A 21,002-nucleotide genomic window follows, 5' to 3' on the forward strand; every position below is an offset into this window, starting at 1 on the left:
CAGGGCTTCTCAGGTTCGAGATGGAGGAGGTGGCTCCTCCTTGGGCCCTCGAGAAGCCCTGGCCCCACCTCTGCTGACCTTGGAATTCTGGAGTCGCAGTTGAGAAGCCCTGGACAGGATGCTCCCCAGCAGGGACCACACTGTGGATGAGTCAGTGGCTGGAAGCGGGCTGCACACTCCCTGTCCTCAGGCAATTCCATTTCTCCCGAGCAAAGAGCAAGAGTCCAGGATAGGGGTTCAGGGAGGCAGCCAGACGGGGTGGGAAGGTGACTGGCTCCCAGAGATACAGGTGGCTTGATACTCCTAAACTCACAGACACCCCAGAGCAGCCTCCCATTCTGTCTACCTGTTCCTCGGTGCAGGGATGGCTCTTTAGGCCCAACTCCCCTTTACAGGGTCAGGGAGAGCCGGTGCAGGGGGCTCTGAGGTTGTATACCTGCTGCCACCCCACCGCAGCCTTTCCTGGGGCTCAGGGGAGATATAATGAGAACAATGGCAATAATGATGATGATGATGATGATGATGATGATGATGATGATAATAGGTCAGCTGGCTAAAACTCCTGCCAAATATGAATCACCTGGCTCTGCAAGCTCCTGAGGACCTGGAGTGAAGAGGGTGGCTCTTTGGGCCGCGGAGGAAAGGGGATGGGATACAAACCACACCTCGAAACATGACTCATCAGGAGACATTTACTGCACAAAACCTCAGCTCCCGCATCTGTGAAATGGGACCACCTCAGTGCCGTCCCAGGTTGTGGGATGTTCCAGGACAGAAGGAAGCACACATGAGGCCTAGTGTGGCCAGGGTTCTGACAGAGAATCTGGGCCCCGCCACCTCCAGCAGGGGGACTGGGGAAATTGGCTTATCTTATCTGACCTCTTGGCTCCTTGGTCCTTTTTACTGAAGAGAAAGGAGATGTCCAGCTATCAAAAACATGGTAGGAAAACAATTTCATGTCCACCTCTAACACCAGAAAGATGAGAAAGTGATTGCCAGCCCTCTTTGGGCTTTGAAACCCCTGCCTGGCAGCACTTTATCTCTGCTGTTCCCCCACAGGCCTTCTCTCCAGCCCCCACGGCCATGGCCTTCACCCCCGTGCCACTGGAGGATACGTCTTCACGCCCCCAATTCTGCAAGTGGCCGTGTGAGTGCCCGCCGTCCCCACCCCGCTGCCCGCTGGGGGTCAGCCTCATCACAGACGGCTGTGAATGCTGTAAAATGTGTGCTCAGCAGCTGGGGGACAACTGCACAGAGGCAGCCATCTGTGACCCCCACCGGGGCCTCTACTGCGATTACAGTGGGGACCGCCCGAGGTACGCAATAGGAGTGTGTGCACGTAAGTGAGACCCTCCCTACCTTCTGGCCAGCCCCCACACCTCTAGCTCCAGCCCTCACCCATAGCCCTTCCCCTGGCCGGTCTCCTGCCCCTCCCCTACTCCAGTCCATGAGAACAGGTCAGAAGCTGAGACCTTCCCGAAGAGGGAGGGATACCTACATTCTTCTTGCCTCCAGAGCCTGGCTTCCTGCTCTCTTCTCCGTCCTGGAGGCATATCCATGGTTGACTGGGGAAAAGGGACTGGGGAAAGACCCAAGCACGGATTCATTCTAAGCGTGGATGCCTATGCCTTTCAGGGGCACCAAAACTCATCGAACTCCAGATATTTTAGTAATATTCTAAATTTAAATAATATAGTTTTTTTTTTTAAATCCAGTAACCTTAAAAGAATAAAATCAGCAGGCTACAATCATCCCTTTCTACACACCTATGTTCCTTTAGTTACCACAGACACTTTTTTTAGCCCTTTCTTCTCGTAGTTATCACTGTATAATATATGTCTCCTAATATAACTTGATTGGCTTAAAATATCAATTTTATCTATCAATATTCCTATATGACAGCCGATGACCTAACTCCTCAATACCACTGGACACATCACCTAACTTGCAATATTATTTTCATAATTCTTTTGTTATACAATAATCAGTACTTAAAATATTATGACTATGCAAATAATGTTGCTGAAGCATCAGATAGTATTTTTGAATTTTCTTTCTCATGAAGCTTTTTGTTTTTCCAGGGGTTCCAATTGCCTTTGCTTTTTCTTTACTCTTAGTCTTTATAATATCCTCATGCTTGGGGGGGACAACTATTGTTATTTCTTTGCTCTTCAAGAGCCTTATCATGTCCTTTTTTTGTTCCCAGAGACTTCCTTTCAGGGGTTTTCTGATCTCGTGTTTCTATCTGGAATGGTAGTCACTTTGCTTGAATCGTCTAAGCATTTACCCAAAATACATGACCCAGCATGATAAAGAGAGGTAACTAGGCATCATGACACAGCAGCCCAACTCCTGAAAAAGTACACAAAGCCTCATAAACCCAACAACGCCTTTCTTCCCCTAGTGCTGAGACAAGACTTCTCCATAACTATGACTCCATATGCACCCAATGACGTGTTCACACAGAGCATCGTCTCTTATCCTCAGCTGGCCTATTATGTCTCCTGAGGTGGGTGGTTGATGAGGGTTATGACCATAATTCCAAGTCAGACAATCCTACCTGTGTCTCACAGTTAATCATAAGCACTTTTCTGCTCTTTAATGATTGATTCATGCTTCAACTTTCCTACCAAGACTGTCTTTAGCTTTCCAAGTAACCATCCTTGACTCTGCCATCCATTATTTTTTCCCTTTTATTCAGACTCACTATTAGCCCCACAAAAGAGTGTGCTCAAAGAGAACTTGCCTCACCACCGGCATAGAGTCCTCTGATGTGTTGGTGAAAAATGTTATCCTTGAGCCCCACCCCAGACTCACTGAGGAAAATTCTCTAGAAGTGAAGGTGGGTATCTACACCTTTAACAAGCTTCCCAGGTGATTCTCATGCACACACCCAGGTTTGAGACTGACTGCATACATATATATGCAGTCATATAATCTCTCCCCATACCCAGGTGACGAAATCCGGCTGAGCCTTCCTATGCTAGAATCCCTTTGTTATATGAGACTGTCTCATCATTTCTTTCCCCTTTTACAGCTGTTCTTCAAGGCCATTAAAAAGGTAACTCAGTTCACTGTGATCATACTAGTTAATCTCTAAATCTGTACTGACATCTTACTATGTGCCTGGCACCATGTCTTTCTAGATATTCTCTCATGAACCCAGAGATTGTGCAGGCCCTGAAACTACCTCTCCTGCCTGCCCTTCCCCACCAAAGGCCTGGGAAACCACCTTCCCAATCCATCTACAACCCATATCTCTTTGTATCTCGGGTCCTGTTTTCACTCGCCACAGCCTCTTAGCTTCCCCTCACCATGAGCCTTTGTGTATTCCCTTTCCTTTTTTTTTTTTTTTAAAGATTTTATTTATTTATTCATGCGAGACACAGAAGGAGAGAGAGGCAGAGACACAGGCAGAGGGAGAAGCAGACTCCATGCAGGGAGCTTGACGTGGGACTCAATCCCAGGTCTCCAGGATCAGGCCCTAGGCTGAAGGTGGCACTAAACTGCTGAGCCACTCAGGCTGCCCCCTTTCCTTTTATCTGGAAAGAAATCTGGTCTACAGACGTTAATAGGTATTACACTTGCCGATGGTTCCCTGGTCACATAGATTTGCAGACCCTGGAATAAACGAAGTTAAGCAAGTATATAGAACTTCCGCGAGAGTTTATATTTTCACATCCACCGTAAAATTCCAAAATGGGAGATATCACAAGAAGCTCTTATTTTTGAGACTTATTTGCACAGGGAATTGTTTTGTTCAGGCAGATTTTTACCACTCAACCACCCCACCATACATGTGCACACTCACAGATACACACATTGCATGCATATGTGCATACACACATACACACAAACACACAACTCACTGGTGTCCTACCAAACATCTTCCTAGAAATGCTGCCAGGGTATCTGGGTTCATGAGACCCTAAGGCAAGAAAGAGGAGAGGCTAGGGTCTGATGGCCATAGAGAGGAAGGCACCTTGGGTCCAGCAGGGGAAAGGGAAAGAAGAGACCCTCTTAAGACAGTCTTGTGGCAAATGGTCAACTCAACTACTGGATATTCCCCCAAGAAAGGTTAAACCTGTCCTTGAAGATGGGTATGTAATGAGGCCAAGACAAGACAGTTCATAAAAATGAGCAGCCACATCCCTGGCACACGTAACTCAGGGTAAGGTGGAACTATGGCAAATTAGTGAATGCAAGCTTTGGCTACCAGAGGTCCTGGGCGCCAGCCACCATGGCCAAGCAGAAAAGTAAGCTTGGTCTTGGCCATTCTGCTCAGTTTTCAAGAGAATCTAAAAGTCCAGATTTGAGTATGATTTGTAAATGTTGGCAACATGTTCCAAGAATGTATTTCAAAACATTCTGTGGGCCAAGCTAAATACTTCTATGGGCAGAGAGTGACCTCTGAATTACACTCTTTGGCTATTTTGGTTGTACAAACATTACTCTGCATTTAATACAGCTGGACCAGGCCTGGGAGCAGTGTGGTTTGCTGGAAGGATCGTGCAATTTACAGGCAGACAAACCTGGGTTTTGAATGCTGGCTCTGCCATTTGCTGGCTACGTGACCTTGGGCACATCACTTAAGGAGCTTGATCAAACCAACCCCAAGCAGTTGTAGAGAATAAACAAGGGACCACATTAACGACTCTAATGTGACCGGCTGTTCTGGGTCATTGTTTTCTTGCTTTGTTTTAACTTTCCCTTGTAGAAATTATCTCAGCTTTGTCCACGGTCATCCTCAGAGGAGGAGGCCAATCTCCTGCCAGGCTCAGACTCCCCGGTGTGAAGAGGGAGGGAGTAGACAGGTCATGTATGGTCTTTGGCACTAGACAATCTAAGTTCGAATCCCAATCCCATAACTAACTAATAGGGTGGCCTTGGGCAAGCTACTTAACCTTTTAAGTGTCAGTTTTGTCATCAAGGAAAATGTGGCAAATAATACCTACTTCTTTGGTTGGGATGCCAAGAAGCTGATGTGGGAGCCTAATACAGATGAGAGCTTACCTCCCATCCATCCAACCATCCATCCATCCATCCATCCATCCATCCATCCATCCTTCCATCCTTCCATCCACTGACTCATTCACACTATAAATAGATTGGTGGCAATGCAACAGTTGGGCTATTAGAAGGCTATGATCCACTGTCATAGCTTCTACACAGCTGATAGTCCATTGGGAGGTGAGTGAGGCAAGTGAGGATCTGGATGGTGGAGCTGAGGAGTTGAGTTCCTACAGATCCTTCAGTAAGAGGAAGTTTGAGATTAGACTGGAGATGGTGAACTTCACCAGGAGCCAGTCCTTCCATTCGTTGGAAAGTGAATGAGGAAGGGATGTTAGACTCTGCTGCGGGCCCAGCCATCGTGCGTATCATATGCCCAACTCTCACTCTAGCCTGTGATGGCCAGGCTGCTCAGAGCCACTAGCACCACCACCGTTCCCCCCACTTGCCCCAAACTCCCAGGAGACTGGGAGTAGGTTTCAGAAGCAGTGGTTGTCACTGCTGCAAACTATATTCACCTGGGGAACTTTAAAAAATATCAAAGGCCAAAAAAAATAATAGTAACAAAAATACCAAGTCCTGGGTCCAGTCCCATATTCTGGGGCACAGTGCAGGCACCAGGATTTTTGAAAGCTCCCCATGTAGTGCCACTGTGCCCAAGAGCTCCCAGGCACCCAGTACCACCTTGTCCATCCAAAGTTCCCCCACACAGGGGCAGAGAGGCACCAGGCTTCAGCACACTCTCATCTCCTCCTCCATCAGCATGCACACGCACACACATGCACGCACGCGTGCTCACACCTTCCCAGAGCAAGGGCGCGGTCAGGGGGTGACTCACGACAAAAGGATGAGTGATTCACCCAGTGCTTCCTCTGCTTTGTTTTGTTTTGGTTCGGTTTGTTTTTCTCCAATTTCCCCTCCTTTACTGGTGTCTGGTGGAAGGAAATGGGCTGTGGAGTGAGATCCCCTGGGAGTGAGGTGCAGCTCTATCATTCACCAGCTGGGTGACCTTGAGCTAATGAATCACTCGACCTCCCTTGCTGCCAAATGGGGAAAATAAAACTCTCCTCGTGAAGTCACTGGGAGAACTGAATGAGATAACATATCAGATGGTGCCTGGCACAAGATCAGATGGCCAGTGAACGGTAGCGCCTTTCCTTTCTGCGCCTCCTCCCTGCACGATCACCTCCCAGGAAAAACAGCGGTCATGCCAACATTCCCAGAGGCTGAGACTCTGCGTCCAGCTATGTCGCCTTCGGCACGTGACTTAACTTCGCTGAGACTAAATTTTGCTATATGTGAAAATGGGATGGTGTTTCCCTATAGGATGAAATCAGCAATGCATGGAAGTCTGGCACCCGGCAGGTCAGGTGACCAAAGACAGTGACAGTGCTTAGAGACCCCTCACTTCTGCTAGATGCTGGGATTATTATTATCAATGCTGGCAAATCCAGGAGAGATGCTGGAGCTATCAGCAGACTGTGGATTCCGAACTAGCCCTCCTCGGGTGGGCACCCTTGCTGCCTGGGAGCTCTCTGCCTACGCTTCCAGACAGTCCTCAAGGCAGGACATGGCACCCAGGGGCCAGCTCTGGTCAGGCCCAGCAGCCTCAGATCCCTCCTGTGACTCCCTGATCTCAAGACCTCTTGAGGCCACTCACCCCAAAACCAGTTCCCTTGAGGACAGAGCAGCCATCTCTTCCCTGCCAGGGCTCAGGTCATAGAACGAAGAGTCGCTCCTGACTCCTCTCCTCTGCTTCCCACATCCCATCAGGCAGCCGTTCTTTCCAAACATACCCAGAAGCTGAGCCCTCCTCAGGGTTCCTGGGCTCTCCAGGCTCCAAGCATGGCTACCTTTCGCCTGCATTAGGAGGTGGCCTCCTGACACTGTCTTACCCCCTGTTCTGTGCAGCATGTCATATGCTCTAGGGAAGCATGATTCCTATAGTTGAATCAACAGTTACTTGTTGAGCCCACACTGTGGGTCTAGGTGCCAACAGCTTTGCGCCTTCCTCTGAGCCACCAAGGAAGCCCTCTCTCACCTCATCTCCCATCGCCCCCCAACTTCCCAGGCCTGCTCCCACCTGGGCCTTTACACCCACAGCCCCTCTCTTCCTGGAAGATCCCCCTCCCCACCACCCAACACCAGTGCTAGCTGACCTCCTCACCTCCTTCCACCTTGGCTGAAGTGGCATCAGCTGGGTGAGGTGCCCACCTTAATCACCAACTGTCCCCCACTCCCAGCAGCCCCTCCTCTTTGTGGTTCTCCTTGGCACTGGTATCCTTCACCACTCTATGATCTGTTCATCTTTCCTCTGCTCCCCCCCCCCACAATGGAAGCTCCATGAGGGCATAGTTTTGTCTATCTTGTTCACCACTGAATCTCCAGTGCCTAGAACCTTCCATAAATATATGTACCAAATGAATGGAATCTTTGTTCCTAAGTATTCTGATTGCTTTTATGCTGGGCCTCTCAGAACCATGGCCCTGGAGGTATCTGTCAGTACTGAGCTCTGTGCCATGTGCCGGGGGTAGGACAAGACTAGTGGCTTGAACATGCTTTATCTTCTCACCCCTGCCAGTCTGGGCCTGGGGATCACTTGATGGGTGGTGGCTGAGCTCTACCCCACACTCCCACACTGCCCACGCTCAAGTCTCCCCACACTCCCAGAGACTGGCTGGGCCCTGCTTGGTCCTGCCTGCACCCCTGTCCCCCACGGTGGGTGCTCCCAGGGTCTGGGCCAGGTCCAGAGGTGGGAGGTGTCCCTGTGCGGGCACCGTGTCCCTGGGCCTGACCCGAGCGGTGCGTGTGTTTGCAGAGGTGGTCGGCGTGGGCTGTGTTCTGGACGGGGTGCGCTACACCAATGGCCAGTCCTTCCAGCCCAATTGCAAGTACAACTGCACATGCGTGGACGGTGCGGTGGGCTGCACACCCCTGTGCCTGCGTGTGCGCCCTCCACGCCTCTGGTGCCATCGCCCCCGGCGAGTGAGCATCCCCGGCCGCTGCTGCCAGCAGTGGGTGTGTGACCACGATGCCAGGAGGCCACGCAAGACAGCACAGCGCCACACTGGTGCTCTCGGTGGGTGTGGGGAATGGGGTGGAGAGGGGGGAGGGCAGGGCCTTGACCCTCTGTGATTGCCTCATACGATGAGTCCCAACCCCCAGACCACCACCGACTAGCTGGTGACCTCGGCAAAGCTACCTGCCCTAAGGGACCCTATTTCTCCATCTACTCCAACTGTTCTATGAGGTCTTCCCAACATAAAATGAGGAAGAGCTTTATAAAGAACAAAGCCAGATACATGGGATTCATTGTTATCCTATTTAAGGGATTAGGCAGTGGGGGAGGGGTGGGGAGATGCTGGAAGGGTGAATGTGCAGGTCGCAGAGGAGGGGAAGCAAGGTGCAAGGTGGGAGAGGGAATAGGTGCTTTCCTCCTTAGTATGGAGGATAGGTGGACAGGTGAGGCTATAGCCAGGTAAACCATGCCAGACGAAGCCCTGGAAAGGGAGGACAGGGACAGGACCATTTGTTTTACCACTGCTTACTGGAGTAGCCCAACACCAGCCACTTAGGAGATACCAAATCAGTGCTCGTCATATCAATGGATAGGCAGATGGATGGATGGATGGATGGATGGATGGATGGATGGATGGGCAGGTGAATGGATGGGCAGATAGATGGATGAGTGGATAGGGATGGGCAGGTGAATGGATGGATGGATCAATGGATGGATGATGGATGGGCAGATGAATGGTTGGTAGATGGATGGATGGATGGATGGATGGATGGATGGATGGATGGGCAGATGAATGGGTGGGCAAATGGATGGCTAAGCGGATGGATGGACGGACAGGTGGGTGGGTAGTTGGGCCGATGAGGATCTGATCTAGGGAAGTGGCAGTGGAGGTGGCAAGGAAGGGACAGATGCTAGAGGCACTGGATGAGGAGTAAAACTGAGGTCATAGTATTAATCCACTGCATAGAGTAAAGGAGAGAAAGGGGTAGACAGTGATTTCCAGGGCTCATCATGACCTGGGAGAGAAAACAAGAGGAGCACAACCTGGGGGTGAAGGACATCTGCATTGTTTGAAACAGGTTGAGTTTGAGGTCAGGGGCCCTGCCCTGACATCACTCAGAGGAGCATCCAATGGGGCAGTATTGGAGGGGGAGGTGGGGCAGAGAGAAGTCTGGAAGTCATGCACCTGGGGCTGCTGATGGTGAGTAGGATGGCCTATCAGGATGGCCTGATAGGTAGAGTGCAACAGAGTTCTGGGAGGGCTAACATTTGAGGGGTAACAGAGACAGAAGGTGGGGAATAGAAGAGGAAAACCAGGAGCAATGAGGATAGTTCTAGAAGGAAAGTGGACATGAAGGAGTAGAGATAGCAATGGAGTTTGGGAGTTCTAAGGGTACTGGTAATTTTTTTTTAAATTGTTAGTGTGTGAGATTGCTCAGGGAGACCCTGTAGAGCAGTGTTTCTCGGCCTTGGTATAGGCAACATCTCAAACCAGAGAAGACTCTGTGGGGAGGGCTGCCCTGTGCATCGTGGGGTGTTTAGCAGCACCCCTGGCCTTTACCTACTAGATGCCAGTGGCACCTGCCCTCCAAGTAGTAACAAACCAAAATACCTCCAGATGTTGCCATTTGTGCCCTGGGGGAACAAGATCACTGGGAGGAGAGCCACAAGTGTGGCCCTGGAGACACCACCATTTAAGGTGAGGGAGAGAAAAAAGCTGAGAAAGATGAATCCAAGAGGCAGGATGGCAGCAGGAGAAAGAGGTTGTGCAGAAGCCAAGTGAAGAAGTGTTTCAGGAAAGGAGGGGGTGCAAGGAGACCTGCCCCCAGGCTCTGTGTCCGCAGTGGGTCTGCCCAGGCCAGGGAGGAAGGTGGTCCTGCCCCTCCCCACAGTTCAGGGGTGCACAGCCTCTCCGGAGGCACTTGGGTGGCCCCCAGGGGCTGAGCCGGCCCCATGAAGAAGCAATCCCGTGTCCACGGAGGGGGTGGCAAGGAAAGCTGTCCCCAAGGCAGCAGGTCCACCACACCCCCCAACTGGCAAAGCCACTCGAGGGTCACGGGAGATGGGGCAGTGGCTGTCCTCAGATTGTACTTGGCCCAGTGACCCCATTCTGACCCAGTACAAGCAGAGCCCCCACCTGCGAGTGGGCGACCCAGAAACCAAAGCCCTTTTATCCTCCTAGGCAAATCCCTCCCTCCTCCACCCTCACACCCCTCCCCCCAGTTCATCCCAGCCCCACTCTCCTCTGCCCTGTTTTCTCCTGTCTCTCAGAGCTCCCCTCTCCCACCCACTCATTTTGGCCTTCATCCACCCCTGTTCCCTGCACACCTGCTAACTTGGGGGCGTAGGCGATCCAGCGCTGACCCATCCCCTTCCGTCTTCCTTTGGATTCTATTAGGTGTCTCTTCTTTCCTACTTTACTCTTTCCTCCTCTCTGCCCCTCCCCCATTACTTCCCTGCCCCCCCTTCCTTCTCCCATGCCCTACCATCTGTTTCTCCTCCTCTCCCCCTCTTCCTTTCTCTGTCTCCCAGGTGCGCCTGCCGGCCTGCCTGCCTGCATGCATGTGTGCATGTGTGTCAGGGTAGGCCTGGTGTCCTGTTCGGATCCTTCCCTTAGGTGTCTTGTGCCATCTTTCTGTGGGATCTGTCCCTTGTCTTACTGGCTTTTTACCTGCTTCTGTCTGTAGCTCCATCCATGTTTCCATTACTCAGAGAATACTTGAGCACTCACCACATTCTAGAAGCTGGGACATGTCTAGTAATAGAACCATCCAAGACTTGGTGCTTAGTTGACGGTCAAGAAACCATGCAAGGCCCGAGAACTTACTAAGCACCAGGGATGGCTTGTGGCTTTCATGTGCGTGAACCCATCTCTTCCATCCACAGCCCTCAGAGGGAGATGCTCTTGCCAACCCCCCTTGCAGGTGGGAAGACTGAGGCATGGAGCTGGGGGCCATTGGAAGTTGCCCAACTACTAAATGGTGGTGCTCAGAGTTGAGCCCAGGCGACATGACCCTAAAGCCTGTGTGTGTCCTTAACCATCAAGCCCTCAGCATCACCCAGGTTAGGTATCAGTTACTAGAATATAGACACTCCCTCGGATTTTCTCCAAATAAACTTGAGCTCTACAGGGGCAGGGACAGTACCTTCCCCTCTTCAAATCCCAGCACCTTTGCAGATGCCTGTTATATACTCAATAAACAGGTCCTTTCATTGTCACACCAGCCGTGGAAGACAGATGTTTCATTCCAGCAAGGACACTGAGGCCCAGGAGGGAGTTATCTGGAACCATACAGCTTATAGGTGGTCGAGCAGGATTTGCACTCAGGTCCACCTCTCTGTAAAGATGGTCTTTCCTCTGGAGAAGTAGAGGCCTCCTCTCCCTGGGGAACCCATGCTGCTTAGAAGCTAACCTGCCCTTTTGGGGATGGGGACAGCCCACCTGCCTCCTCTTGGGGCTTCAGGATCCCTGACCCTGTGTGTGCTGAAGGTGGGGAAGAGAGTGGCTGACAATGGCTGGAAACTCACGGGGAGTCTGGTCCCGATCCACAGCGGCCACAGGTGAGGTGGAGCCCTGGCACAGGAACTGCATCGCCTACACGAGCCCCTGGAGCCCCTGCTCCACCACCTGCGGCCTGGGGGTCTCTACGCGTATCTCCAACGCCAACAGCCGGTGCTGGCCTGAGCAAGAGAGCCGCCTCTGCAACCTGCGGCCCTGTGACGTGGACATCCGTCTACACATCAAGGTCGGTCCGCCTTCCGGGGTGGGGTAGGCATGTTGGACTTACCGACGGACAGGCCCAGCTTGAAACCTGGTCCCTGAATGTCCCCGTTGGGGCCATTTGTAAAATGGGACGAAGTGCTCTCCTGTGGTGATGCTGAGGGACCCCCCCCCCGCCAACTGTCACCCCCGTCTGCTCCTGTCCCCATCCACACCCACAGGTACAGAGGTCACAGATGCGCTGGTCAGTCGGGGAGCTCTAAACAGGGCTCAGGACAGCTGGGGTCAAAAGCCCAACTGCCACTGACTGCACAGGACAGTGGCCAATCTCCACATCTCTGAGCCCCAGGCCCCCCATCGGTAAAACGTGGGTTGGGTCTCAGACATCTCCTCCGACTTCGGAGAGTCCAAGGCCATAAAACAGAGGATCCAGCATATCATAGTCAGAAATGGGTCCGAGTTGCCTGTCTCAAGGCCCCCTTGCTTCTGTCTCAGGACCGGTCATATGCTTTGCACAGAAAAGAAAAGACAAACTCAGTGCTGACTCCATTTTTGGAGCACTGATGGTTTCTTGGGGTTGCTGAGGAGAGGGGTGCCTGGTAGACAAGACATCTCAGCTTCCCACGAGTCCTCCTCACTTGCTGTCCCCTGCCCCTTCTTCGAGTATCTCTGTCCCAGCCAACTGGATCCTTCCACCTCCTCCTTCTCCTTCTTCCCTTCTCTCTTCGGCTCCCCCTCTGATCAGTGACCTCTGCTGTGCTGGCCCTCTTGGTGCTTGGTGCGGATGTGAGAGCGTGGATGGAAAAGTCCCCAGCAGTGGGAGAAATAGGAGCAAAAGGGTCCTAAGCCGGGTGAATGCCCGGGACACCCGAGGTAGATGTGGGTCTACCTCAAAGCCAACTCAAGTCCTGGCTGTTGGCCTATGCTTCCCACTCCAATGTTGGGTTTGTTTTCATGAACCTGAGCTGGCTCCTCAACCTGTTTGAGCCTCAGGCCCCCATGTAGCCTGGATCTGCTCTACCCCCAGTGCTGGTGGCACCAGTACATAGTAGAGCCATTTGAGCAATGGGTTTAGTGAGTGCCTACTGTGTACCAGGCACAGAAAGACTGTAGAGTTGCAGAAAGGGCCTTGCTCTTGACGGGCCTGTATCCTCCTGGAGAGACAGAGCTAGCTCTACAGAATGCACTCTGATTGAACAAGTTGCATGAGGAGGGTGAGTGTGAGAGGTTTTGGGGTGAGGGGAGGTGGAGAAGGAGGAGCAGGTTAGGGAAGGCACATCTCCCAATCATGGAGCCCCATCATGGCTGTGCCACTCACTAGCTGGGACGCTTGGTGGACTGGAGAAGCCACCCATGCATCTGTGTTGGTAAGACTGGGACAGAGGCCCGGGCATTGTCAAGGCAGAAAATGTAGGCAAGAGGACATTGCGGGGTGCGAGGAACCACCTAGGCAGGGCAGTGCCCTGTGAGGTCCACAATTACTCCTCCGTAGTGTGGCTGGGGAGCACCATGTTTGGGGAGCTCCCTCCAAGCTTGAAGATGCTGCCGCCCTGAAGGAAAGTTGGGGTGGTCTCGCATGGTGAGTGCAAAGGGAGAATTGAGGGCTTGGAGGGAGGGGAGGTGGCTGTTCACCCTCTGAGCATCCAAACTGAAACCTCCTCTCCCGCAGGAAGGGAAGAAGTGTTTGGCCGTGTACCAGCCAGAGGCACCCATGAACTTCACCCTCGCCGGCTGCAGCAGCACGCGCTCCTACCGGCCAAAGTACTGCGGGGTCTGCGTGGACGACAGGTGCTGCATCCCCTACAAGTCCAAGACCATCGATGTCTCCTTCCAGTGTCCCGATGGGCCTGGCTTCTCCCGCCAGATCCTGTGGATTAATGCTTGCTTTTGCAACCTGAGTTGTAGGAATCCCAACGATATCTTTGCTGACCTAGAATCCTACCCTGACTTCTCAGAAATTGCCGATTAGGCAGGCACAAAACACAGGGCGTGGGGCCTGGCCCAGCGTTTGCAAAGCAGCCAGTCCTCCGAGGCCCACTGCTGAGCCTTCTCTGTCCACTTTACACTGACTTCTAACCATTCTGATCCAGATCCTTGGCCCCCTGTCCTGTCTCCAACCCCCCCGAATGACTCATTACGGTGCTGCTGGGGCCCAGACTATGAGGCCCCACCTTAGCAGCATTCTGCATATGCTCCGGAGAAAGTGCTTGTCTCCAGCTGCTCTGGACAAAACCCACGCCTGTCCAAGTCACTGGAAATCCTGCTGGATGTCACCTGAGTCCCGAGGAGCAGAATCAGCTAGGCCTTTAGTATCACTCATTCTCGTTCTAGATGCCAAACCACAAGACTCTTCGGCTCCATTCAGAAGGACATATGGGTCTAGGATACTGGAACAGTCTGGGCCGTGCCAAGGGACATGCTAATTGACAGTTCTGACCACAGCACACCCAAGCATCTCTGATTCCAAGGATCTATGCACCCTAAGGTCACCAAATACTTGCCAAGTGAGGTGAATGGTTGCCTAGTTTTGATTTTTGGTAGAAAATTGTGTTCATTAGCCCAGGCTTCGTGGTTCATCCCTGTACTATAAAAGGCACAAATTGAGTTTGTTCCGCTCACAAATGCAATTTGATAACTTTCATTCTTATTCGTGGGAAAAGCTTCCTGTCAATACTCCAGGGTCAGAGCAGGGTCAGCCAAATTTCAGAAGAAGTGAGGGACCCTAGCATGGGTCTGCTGCTGGCCTACAGGACACCCGGCCACTGGCCAGCTCTGCCGCTCATCCAGATCCTTCCCCTGCTTGGGGGTTCGTGGGAGTTGGTGAAGACCCTAGGATGGTCCCTCTGACCCCGGAGCATGGCATCCAGGGACATTCCTCTGCTCTCGCAGAGCCTTTGGAGACCCAGCTGTTGTCGGGCCAGACCCACTTGAAATAACGAACCAGGTTGCAGGTTGTATGTGTGTCAAACCAAGAAGTGGATCCACTCGGCATCACCCTGGGGCAGCAGGGTCGGGTCACATCCCAGGCCCAGGACACCTCGGACCCTTTCTACAGACTTCAGGTCTGTCGACCCAGTCGACCCAGTTCTGGTGTGAAGACAGAGGTTCACCAGTTGTTTAGAAACAGAAACATATTTAACAGGATTAAAAGACAAAAGGGGTTGGAGCCTAAAAGGAACAGAAAGTTGTGATGAGTGGAAATGAGGCTATTATTTATCTTATTAGTAGCATATAAATATTTACTGTTGTAATTCTTTTATTTAGTACCTTTTGTGTACCAGACATCATTCTCAGTACTTTACATGCATTAGCTCATGGAGAAACGTTGCAATCATGTTGAAAAGCACCTGTTATTACTTCTGTTCTTACAAATGTGCGATGGAAGCTCAGAGCAGTATGGAGCCTTGACCAAAGCCACTCGGCTGGTGACCGGGCAAGTGGGGATTCTAACCCAAGTTGGGCTGACTTTCTAACCCACTGTATGGTCCCTACTCTTAGAGCTTCCAAACGTGTCAAGCAGGAAAATAATGTCGCACAACTGACTTCCCACTCTTGTTTGTCACCCTTTTTACTGTGTCTCTGGCTCCTTTCCCAAGAGAAGAGGATCTGACTTTCAGATAATTTACGTGCCCCAGCATCCAGAAATATATGGGTTAGACAAAAACCCACGAATCTCCTGTGGATCCTCCCCTCCCTCAAATCAGAAGCAGCTCTCATCGTGCATTTAAAAGATGATTTTTGTCTACCCAACGCTGCAGATGAGGGATGCTCAGGCTCTTCCTGGGGGAATTCTGTGTGGTGTGCAAAGGGATTCTAGAATAGGACAAGAGGACTGGAAATGTGCCCTCCTGACTATATCCTCCCATGTGTCTGGCCCAGAACAAGGCATACAGTGGTGCTCAACATGTGTTTGATGAATAAAAGAAGCTGTGTATGGTTTCCTACTTTTACTCAGAGGTGCTCTTCTTCCAAAGATAGGTGCCAATCTAATTCTCATCAGCCAAGTGCCATAGGGAATGAGACATTTAATATTTAAAGAAATGTATATTTTCATTGAAAAAAAATTCCTGTGTAAAGAGCATTCAGCCCAAGAATAGGCTCTCCTATAAGCCCGTGTGTGGATCTATGTTAGATTTCCTAGAAGTGAAATTACCTGAAGTCTATAAATGACGAGGACCAGATGACAGCTAACTGCATTTGATATTCAGCAGAAACCCAGGAGCTCCTGAGTTCTTACTGAGTTTGCATCCCAATTTGGAAGCATAGCTTCCAAGATCCTAGGAAGCCGGGTGGGAGGAATCTGGGATTACCCTAGGAGTGACTGGGCCGGGGTGGTCCCAGTTGGTATTCGTTTTGAGAAAGGGACCTGTCCTTTGCAGGGGAAGTCTTAGCTCCATGTTTTGAAGTCAAGGGGCAGGCGGTTTGGGACCAATGTAAGGAAGATCTTTCTAGCAGCCACAATCACTCTGCAGTGGTGTGACTCTACTTCTGTAAAAGTTAAGAATAATAATCACAAGGCAAAAATGTCCCTTTATTACTTCTTTAAAAGATTTTATTTATTTACTCATGAGAGACACAGAGAGAGAGAGGCAGAGACACAGGCAGAGGGAGAAGCAGGGTCCTCACAGGGAGCCCAATATGGGACTCCATCCCAGGACCCCGGGACCACGCCTTGAGCCAAAGGCAGACACTTAACCTGCTTAGCCACCCAGGCGTCCCAAAAATGTCCCTTTATTGATTGGTGTCATCCTGTTTGCTAACTTTTAAACCATCTTATTAATCATCACAACAACTGTGAATAAGCCTCTCATCCCCATTTCGCATGTGGAAAGCTTTGAGATTCAAAGAGGCTCAGAAATGAGCCCAAACAAGTCGGAGCCCAAATCCCAGCTTACTTCACTGGGCCTTGTTCTTGGGGAGGCCTCCAGGCAGAGCCTGAATGACCCCCAACAGAGTGTCTCCTTGGCAGAGGCACCGAGTAGATGAGATCGATGGTCTCTCCAGGCCTCTGTAACTCCATGTTCCCAGATGAGGGAAAGATATGCCAAAGATTTGTTAACCTTTGGTGAAGAAATTCACGTTAGTGCTGAGAGTGAAATTTCTCTGGCGGGCTTAGATGGGGAGAGAGAGGAAACCCGCATTCACCAAACCACTGCTTCTTGTTGCACCTTTACCCTCAGCATTTCGGCAGCATCACTGAGTGCCAGGCCAGAGCTAGGTGCTTCACTGCTGTGTCTTATTTATTCCTCATAGCAAGCCTGTGAGATATGGCATTATAATCATTTCCCCGTTTTAGAGATAAGACCCTGGGGCTTGGTGAGGTTATTTGCTCAGTGTCTTACCAGCTAGTGAACTGCAGACCAGGATTGCAAACCAGGGTCAGTCTTACGCCTGAGCCATCTTTCCTGACACTAAGCCCAGTCAACATGCCCCCCTCAATCAAAAGGTACAAGAGATGCTTTACTGACAACAAAACAATAACAATAACAATAAACTAACTGCAACGTTAATTTCAAAGTGATTCAGAGAGTGAGCAAAGAAGGCACATTTGAATGACATGATTGATATAATTTCATTAACATTGTACTGTGTTAGAGATAATGGGGAAGCAATGTAGCCTCTATTATATCAAATTAGGTCACTGATTTTTAAAAGACTTATCTTGATCCAAAGTAACTGCAATAAGCCTGCACAGCTGGGACTCATGAATGGTTGGAATGGTCAACTGTGTATCTCTGCACATATACGTATATGTGTGTGTATGTGTATGTGTATGTGTGTGTGTGTGTGTGTGTGTCTATATCTACTTTCAGACTGTGACTTCCTATTTAAGTATTCCTACCGCCATTTTTGCAAGTGACTAAAAAAATACAAAAGAAGGAATGTCTTGGAATTTCCCAATAGAGGGAAAAGAGCACTTGGGCAATCTGTCGTGTTTTACAACATCCCTCATTTTTCTCATGATTTGCGTGGTGCAGACCATGTTTGTTCAATGTGAAGGATTTTCATTGCTCAGATTCCCTGTTTATGCTTTTCTCCTTCAAGCAATAAATCATCAGCAAAATCACTCCCTGGATTTGGTGGATTTTCTCGCACATTCAGTCATGATGCGCAATGATGGGGCGTTGAGTACATACAATCAATGTGCAGATGGTGGAAAGTAGGCCCTAGATATTTTACGTACGGTAATAAAAATAGCTAGGAGTGTGGAGATGAGCTCAGAAGTATGAATTCTGGGATTCACAGAAGATCAGCACTACAAGTGGGTCCAGGCTGGGAGACACCGCCCATAAATATAAAATGGAGACTTTAGCATTCATGCATTTGTTGGTTCATTCACCCACTGATTCAATTCCTTCCTCCGTCTCCAGCTAGACTGTGGATACCTTGAGGTCAGGGAATATGACTGCATGCCCTGGGCCCAGCAGAGTGTTTGGCACATGACAGGGGCTGGATAAGCATCCGGCGATGGATACGGTGGGTATCTATTACCAGCTCCCTTAGGAAACAGTGGGAATAGAGAGGAGTGTAAGGAAGGTTGTGGGATAAAATGGAAACGGCTCTGACTTTGGGAGTCAAGTGGATCTTTTTATACTCTATTCCTTACTGGAATTCCTCCCTGAACTCATCAGAGCCTCAATTTCCTCAGCTGTGAATTGCAGAAAATGATAATATCTATTTGGTGGTGGTGATGATGGGATGAGTAAAATGCAGATGGCGTGCAAAATTCTACAACAGAGCTTGGCACACCGCCAGTGCTTAACAAAACCAGTTATTACTGGTTGATTTTCAGCGTCCTTATGAATGGAGGATAATCAGCAGCAGTATAGTAAAAATTGGAGTCTGCATATGTGTCAGTATATTTTACTTATTTAGATTATTATTTCACAGCAGCAAATATAAAGAAAAAGTGTCATCAATGTTCAGTTGAATGCTTTTTTACTTTAATCATATGCTACTTAATCCCTTAAATTTTTTATTTTATGTCTTTGCTACATGCTATAATTTGATTAAACACCCTGCTTCTCTAAGGCAAGAAAGGTGCCATACTTTTCTGTCTCTCAAACCCAGTGCAGCACATAGCACATACTCGACTAAGTAAACAGATGTGCATATGGCTAAATGCATGGAGTGAAAAACATGTTTGATGCCTTCTGGTCAAATCCCCCTCATCCACTACCCCGCAAACACATTATGCTATTATAATAAAGTCGGGGGCGAGTCAATTCCAATAAAAGTATAATTGCCACATGAATTCTTTCCAAGAACACTTCTATCCTGAAGCATAGCTTTTTCAAAACTGGAAGTTAGATCGTGGAGTCCTATAAATGCCCCAGAGTAAGAAAAATGTGTAGATTTTGGGAGAGATTTCTGATGATAACAGGTGGGTGAAATTTGGGGAAAATAGGATTTGGGGGAAATGACCAGAGCACTTTACTATGCAGGTAAAAAAGCATATGGCAGACATGCCAACGTTCCCAATCCCCTCCCTGATGAAATGAAAATGCCAAAGCATCCTACATATTCAGAAGCCTAAGATCCAGCTGAATATGGACTCTTTCCCAATATAGAACTGACTGAAAATGACTTCCTAGAAGATGAAAAAGCTGGTACCAAGCCCGTGTATGTTTTGATGTATTATATTCTGCAAAGAATGTTTCCAGATTTCCGTGCTAAACTGGACTACTCTTGGTTTTCACACAATACTAACAAAGTGGATTTCTTGGTCCGTCCCATCTAAAGGGAGAGGAAGCAGCTAAAAGCAGGCTTATTGATAGCAATGAGGAAACATTAGTCGGCTAGGGGAGGATACAGAAGAATTAAATCCCAGATAGAAGATACAGTAAAACATAGGTCGCCTGAGGCTGGGCGGGACTATTTAACAGAGACAAACATTCCCACAAGCAATAAAAGCCTTAAGGGCATTTGTAGCTTCAATCCCAAGACATCAATAAGTGGTTGCATTGCTCAGTGAACTGTTTTAAAAGGCAGCAAGGGACGTGGTCTATTTTAGAAATGACTGGACAAGCCATTGAATATCTCTGAGCCTTGACTTTCTTATCTGCGAAGCAAGGATAACTCATCCTCACAGATAAAGAATATAAAGGGGGCAAGAAACAGGAAGATTGTTAAATATTACTCTTATTAGAGGAAGTGTTTATTTTTTTAAGATTTTTAAATTTATTTATTCATGAGAAACACCAAGAGAGAGGCAGAGACACAGGCAGAGGGAGAAACAGGTTCCCTGCAGGGAGCCTGATGTGGAACTTGATCCCAGGACCCAGGGATCATGACCTGAGCCAAAGGCAGATGCTCAACCACTGAGCCACCCAGGCGTCCCAGGAAGTGTTTATCTATTTAACAAAAACCTCCTGTTATGTGCTGGGCATCTGTGGTGGCCCTGGGGATACAAAAGAAATGCTGGTGTCAGAGAAAAAAATGCCTAAGGTAATCCACATTGCAAATACTGCAGGTACTACTGGGCCTGGCTCTGCAGGACACCCTTGTCACATGGCAGGTGTTTCCTGCAGAGGGTGGGGCATTAAGAAAACACTTCTCAGAGCAGGGGTGAGGAAGAGTCTATCCTGCAACAATGAGTTCGGCTGTCAAATGAATTTAACCATGCAGAGGACACAATCACTGTTACCACTACATCAATTGCTTGGAGCCCCTGATGCACTTATGTGGTGGGGGGGGGGGAACCCAGTTGTAGTTGATTAGACAGCAAGTGAACACCTAAGTGAAGCTGAGTCAGTGATATTCTTTCCCTTAGGAGACACAAAGACCTGATTGGTTCCATGTCCAAGACCCTGAAGGTCATAGCCTTTGGGTTCAGACCACCGCTTCATGCTTTGAGATACAGAGAAATCCAGCCTTGGAAAGGACAAAGTTGATGTACTCCCCAGGTCCCCTCCCTCATCTGGTCTCCAACATCACAAGGCCAAGTTTTCCCTTCTGCCCTTGGGTTCCACGTGGGACACGGTTGAAGGATTTCCATGTAGCCTAAGTAGCCTAAGACAAGTATGTATCCAGATGGATTAGGGAGGCTACATCAAGGGACCAATCTGATGACAAACAGTGAGGTTGTGTCTGGGAAGGGACACTGAAGAAGGCGGCATGTGAAGGCCCCAGCTGTCACGACAGGCCCTGCACATGGTTCATCTCAGGCCATGCTTGCTCTCCAGATTACCACTGAAACTCAAGGGTCAGGGGACAGAAACCGAAACAAGCAGTTAGGAGAACAGAACGCCT

The 21,002-nt window shown here is 49.6% G+C and overlaps 1 protein-coding gene across 2 annotated transcripts in view; it reads left to right on the forward strand.

Moving 5' to 3' along the window:
* CCN4 (cellular communication network factor 4) overlaps positions 1-17,817 on the forward strand; it is a 38,430-nt gene extending 20,613 nt beyond the window's left edge. The window contains exons 2-5 of one of the 2 annotated variants that reach the window (XM_055314306.1): positions 1,060-1,339; positions 7,829-8,089; positions 11,582-11,775; positions 13,420-17,817. In XM_055314306.1, the coding sequence (XP_055170281.1) occupies positions 1,060-1,339; positions 7,829-8,089; positions 11,582-11,775; positions 13,420-13,719 (1,035 nt within the window). In that variant the 3' untranslated portion in view covers positions 13,720-17,817. The remainder of the gene's footprint in view (positions 1-1,059; positions 1,340-7,828; positions 8,090-11,581; positions 11,776-13,419) is intronic. The other variant, XM_055314307.1, reaches the window with a different exon arrangement.
* The last annotated feature ends 3,185 nt before the right edge of the window (positions 17,818-21,002 follow it).

The sequence above is a fragment of the Nyctereutes procyonoides genome, unplaced genomic scaffold (genome assembly GCF_905146905.1).
Source record: "Nyctereutes procyonoides isolate TBG_1078 unplaced genomic scaffold, NYPRO_anot_genome, whole genome shotgun sequence".
NCBI classification, from domain to species: Eukaryota; Metazoa; Chordata; class Mammalia; order Carnivora; family Canidae; genus Nyctereutes; species Nyctereutes procyonoides.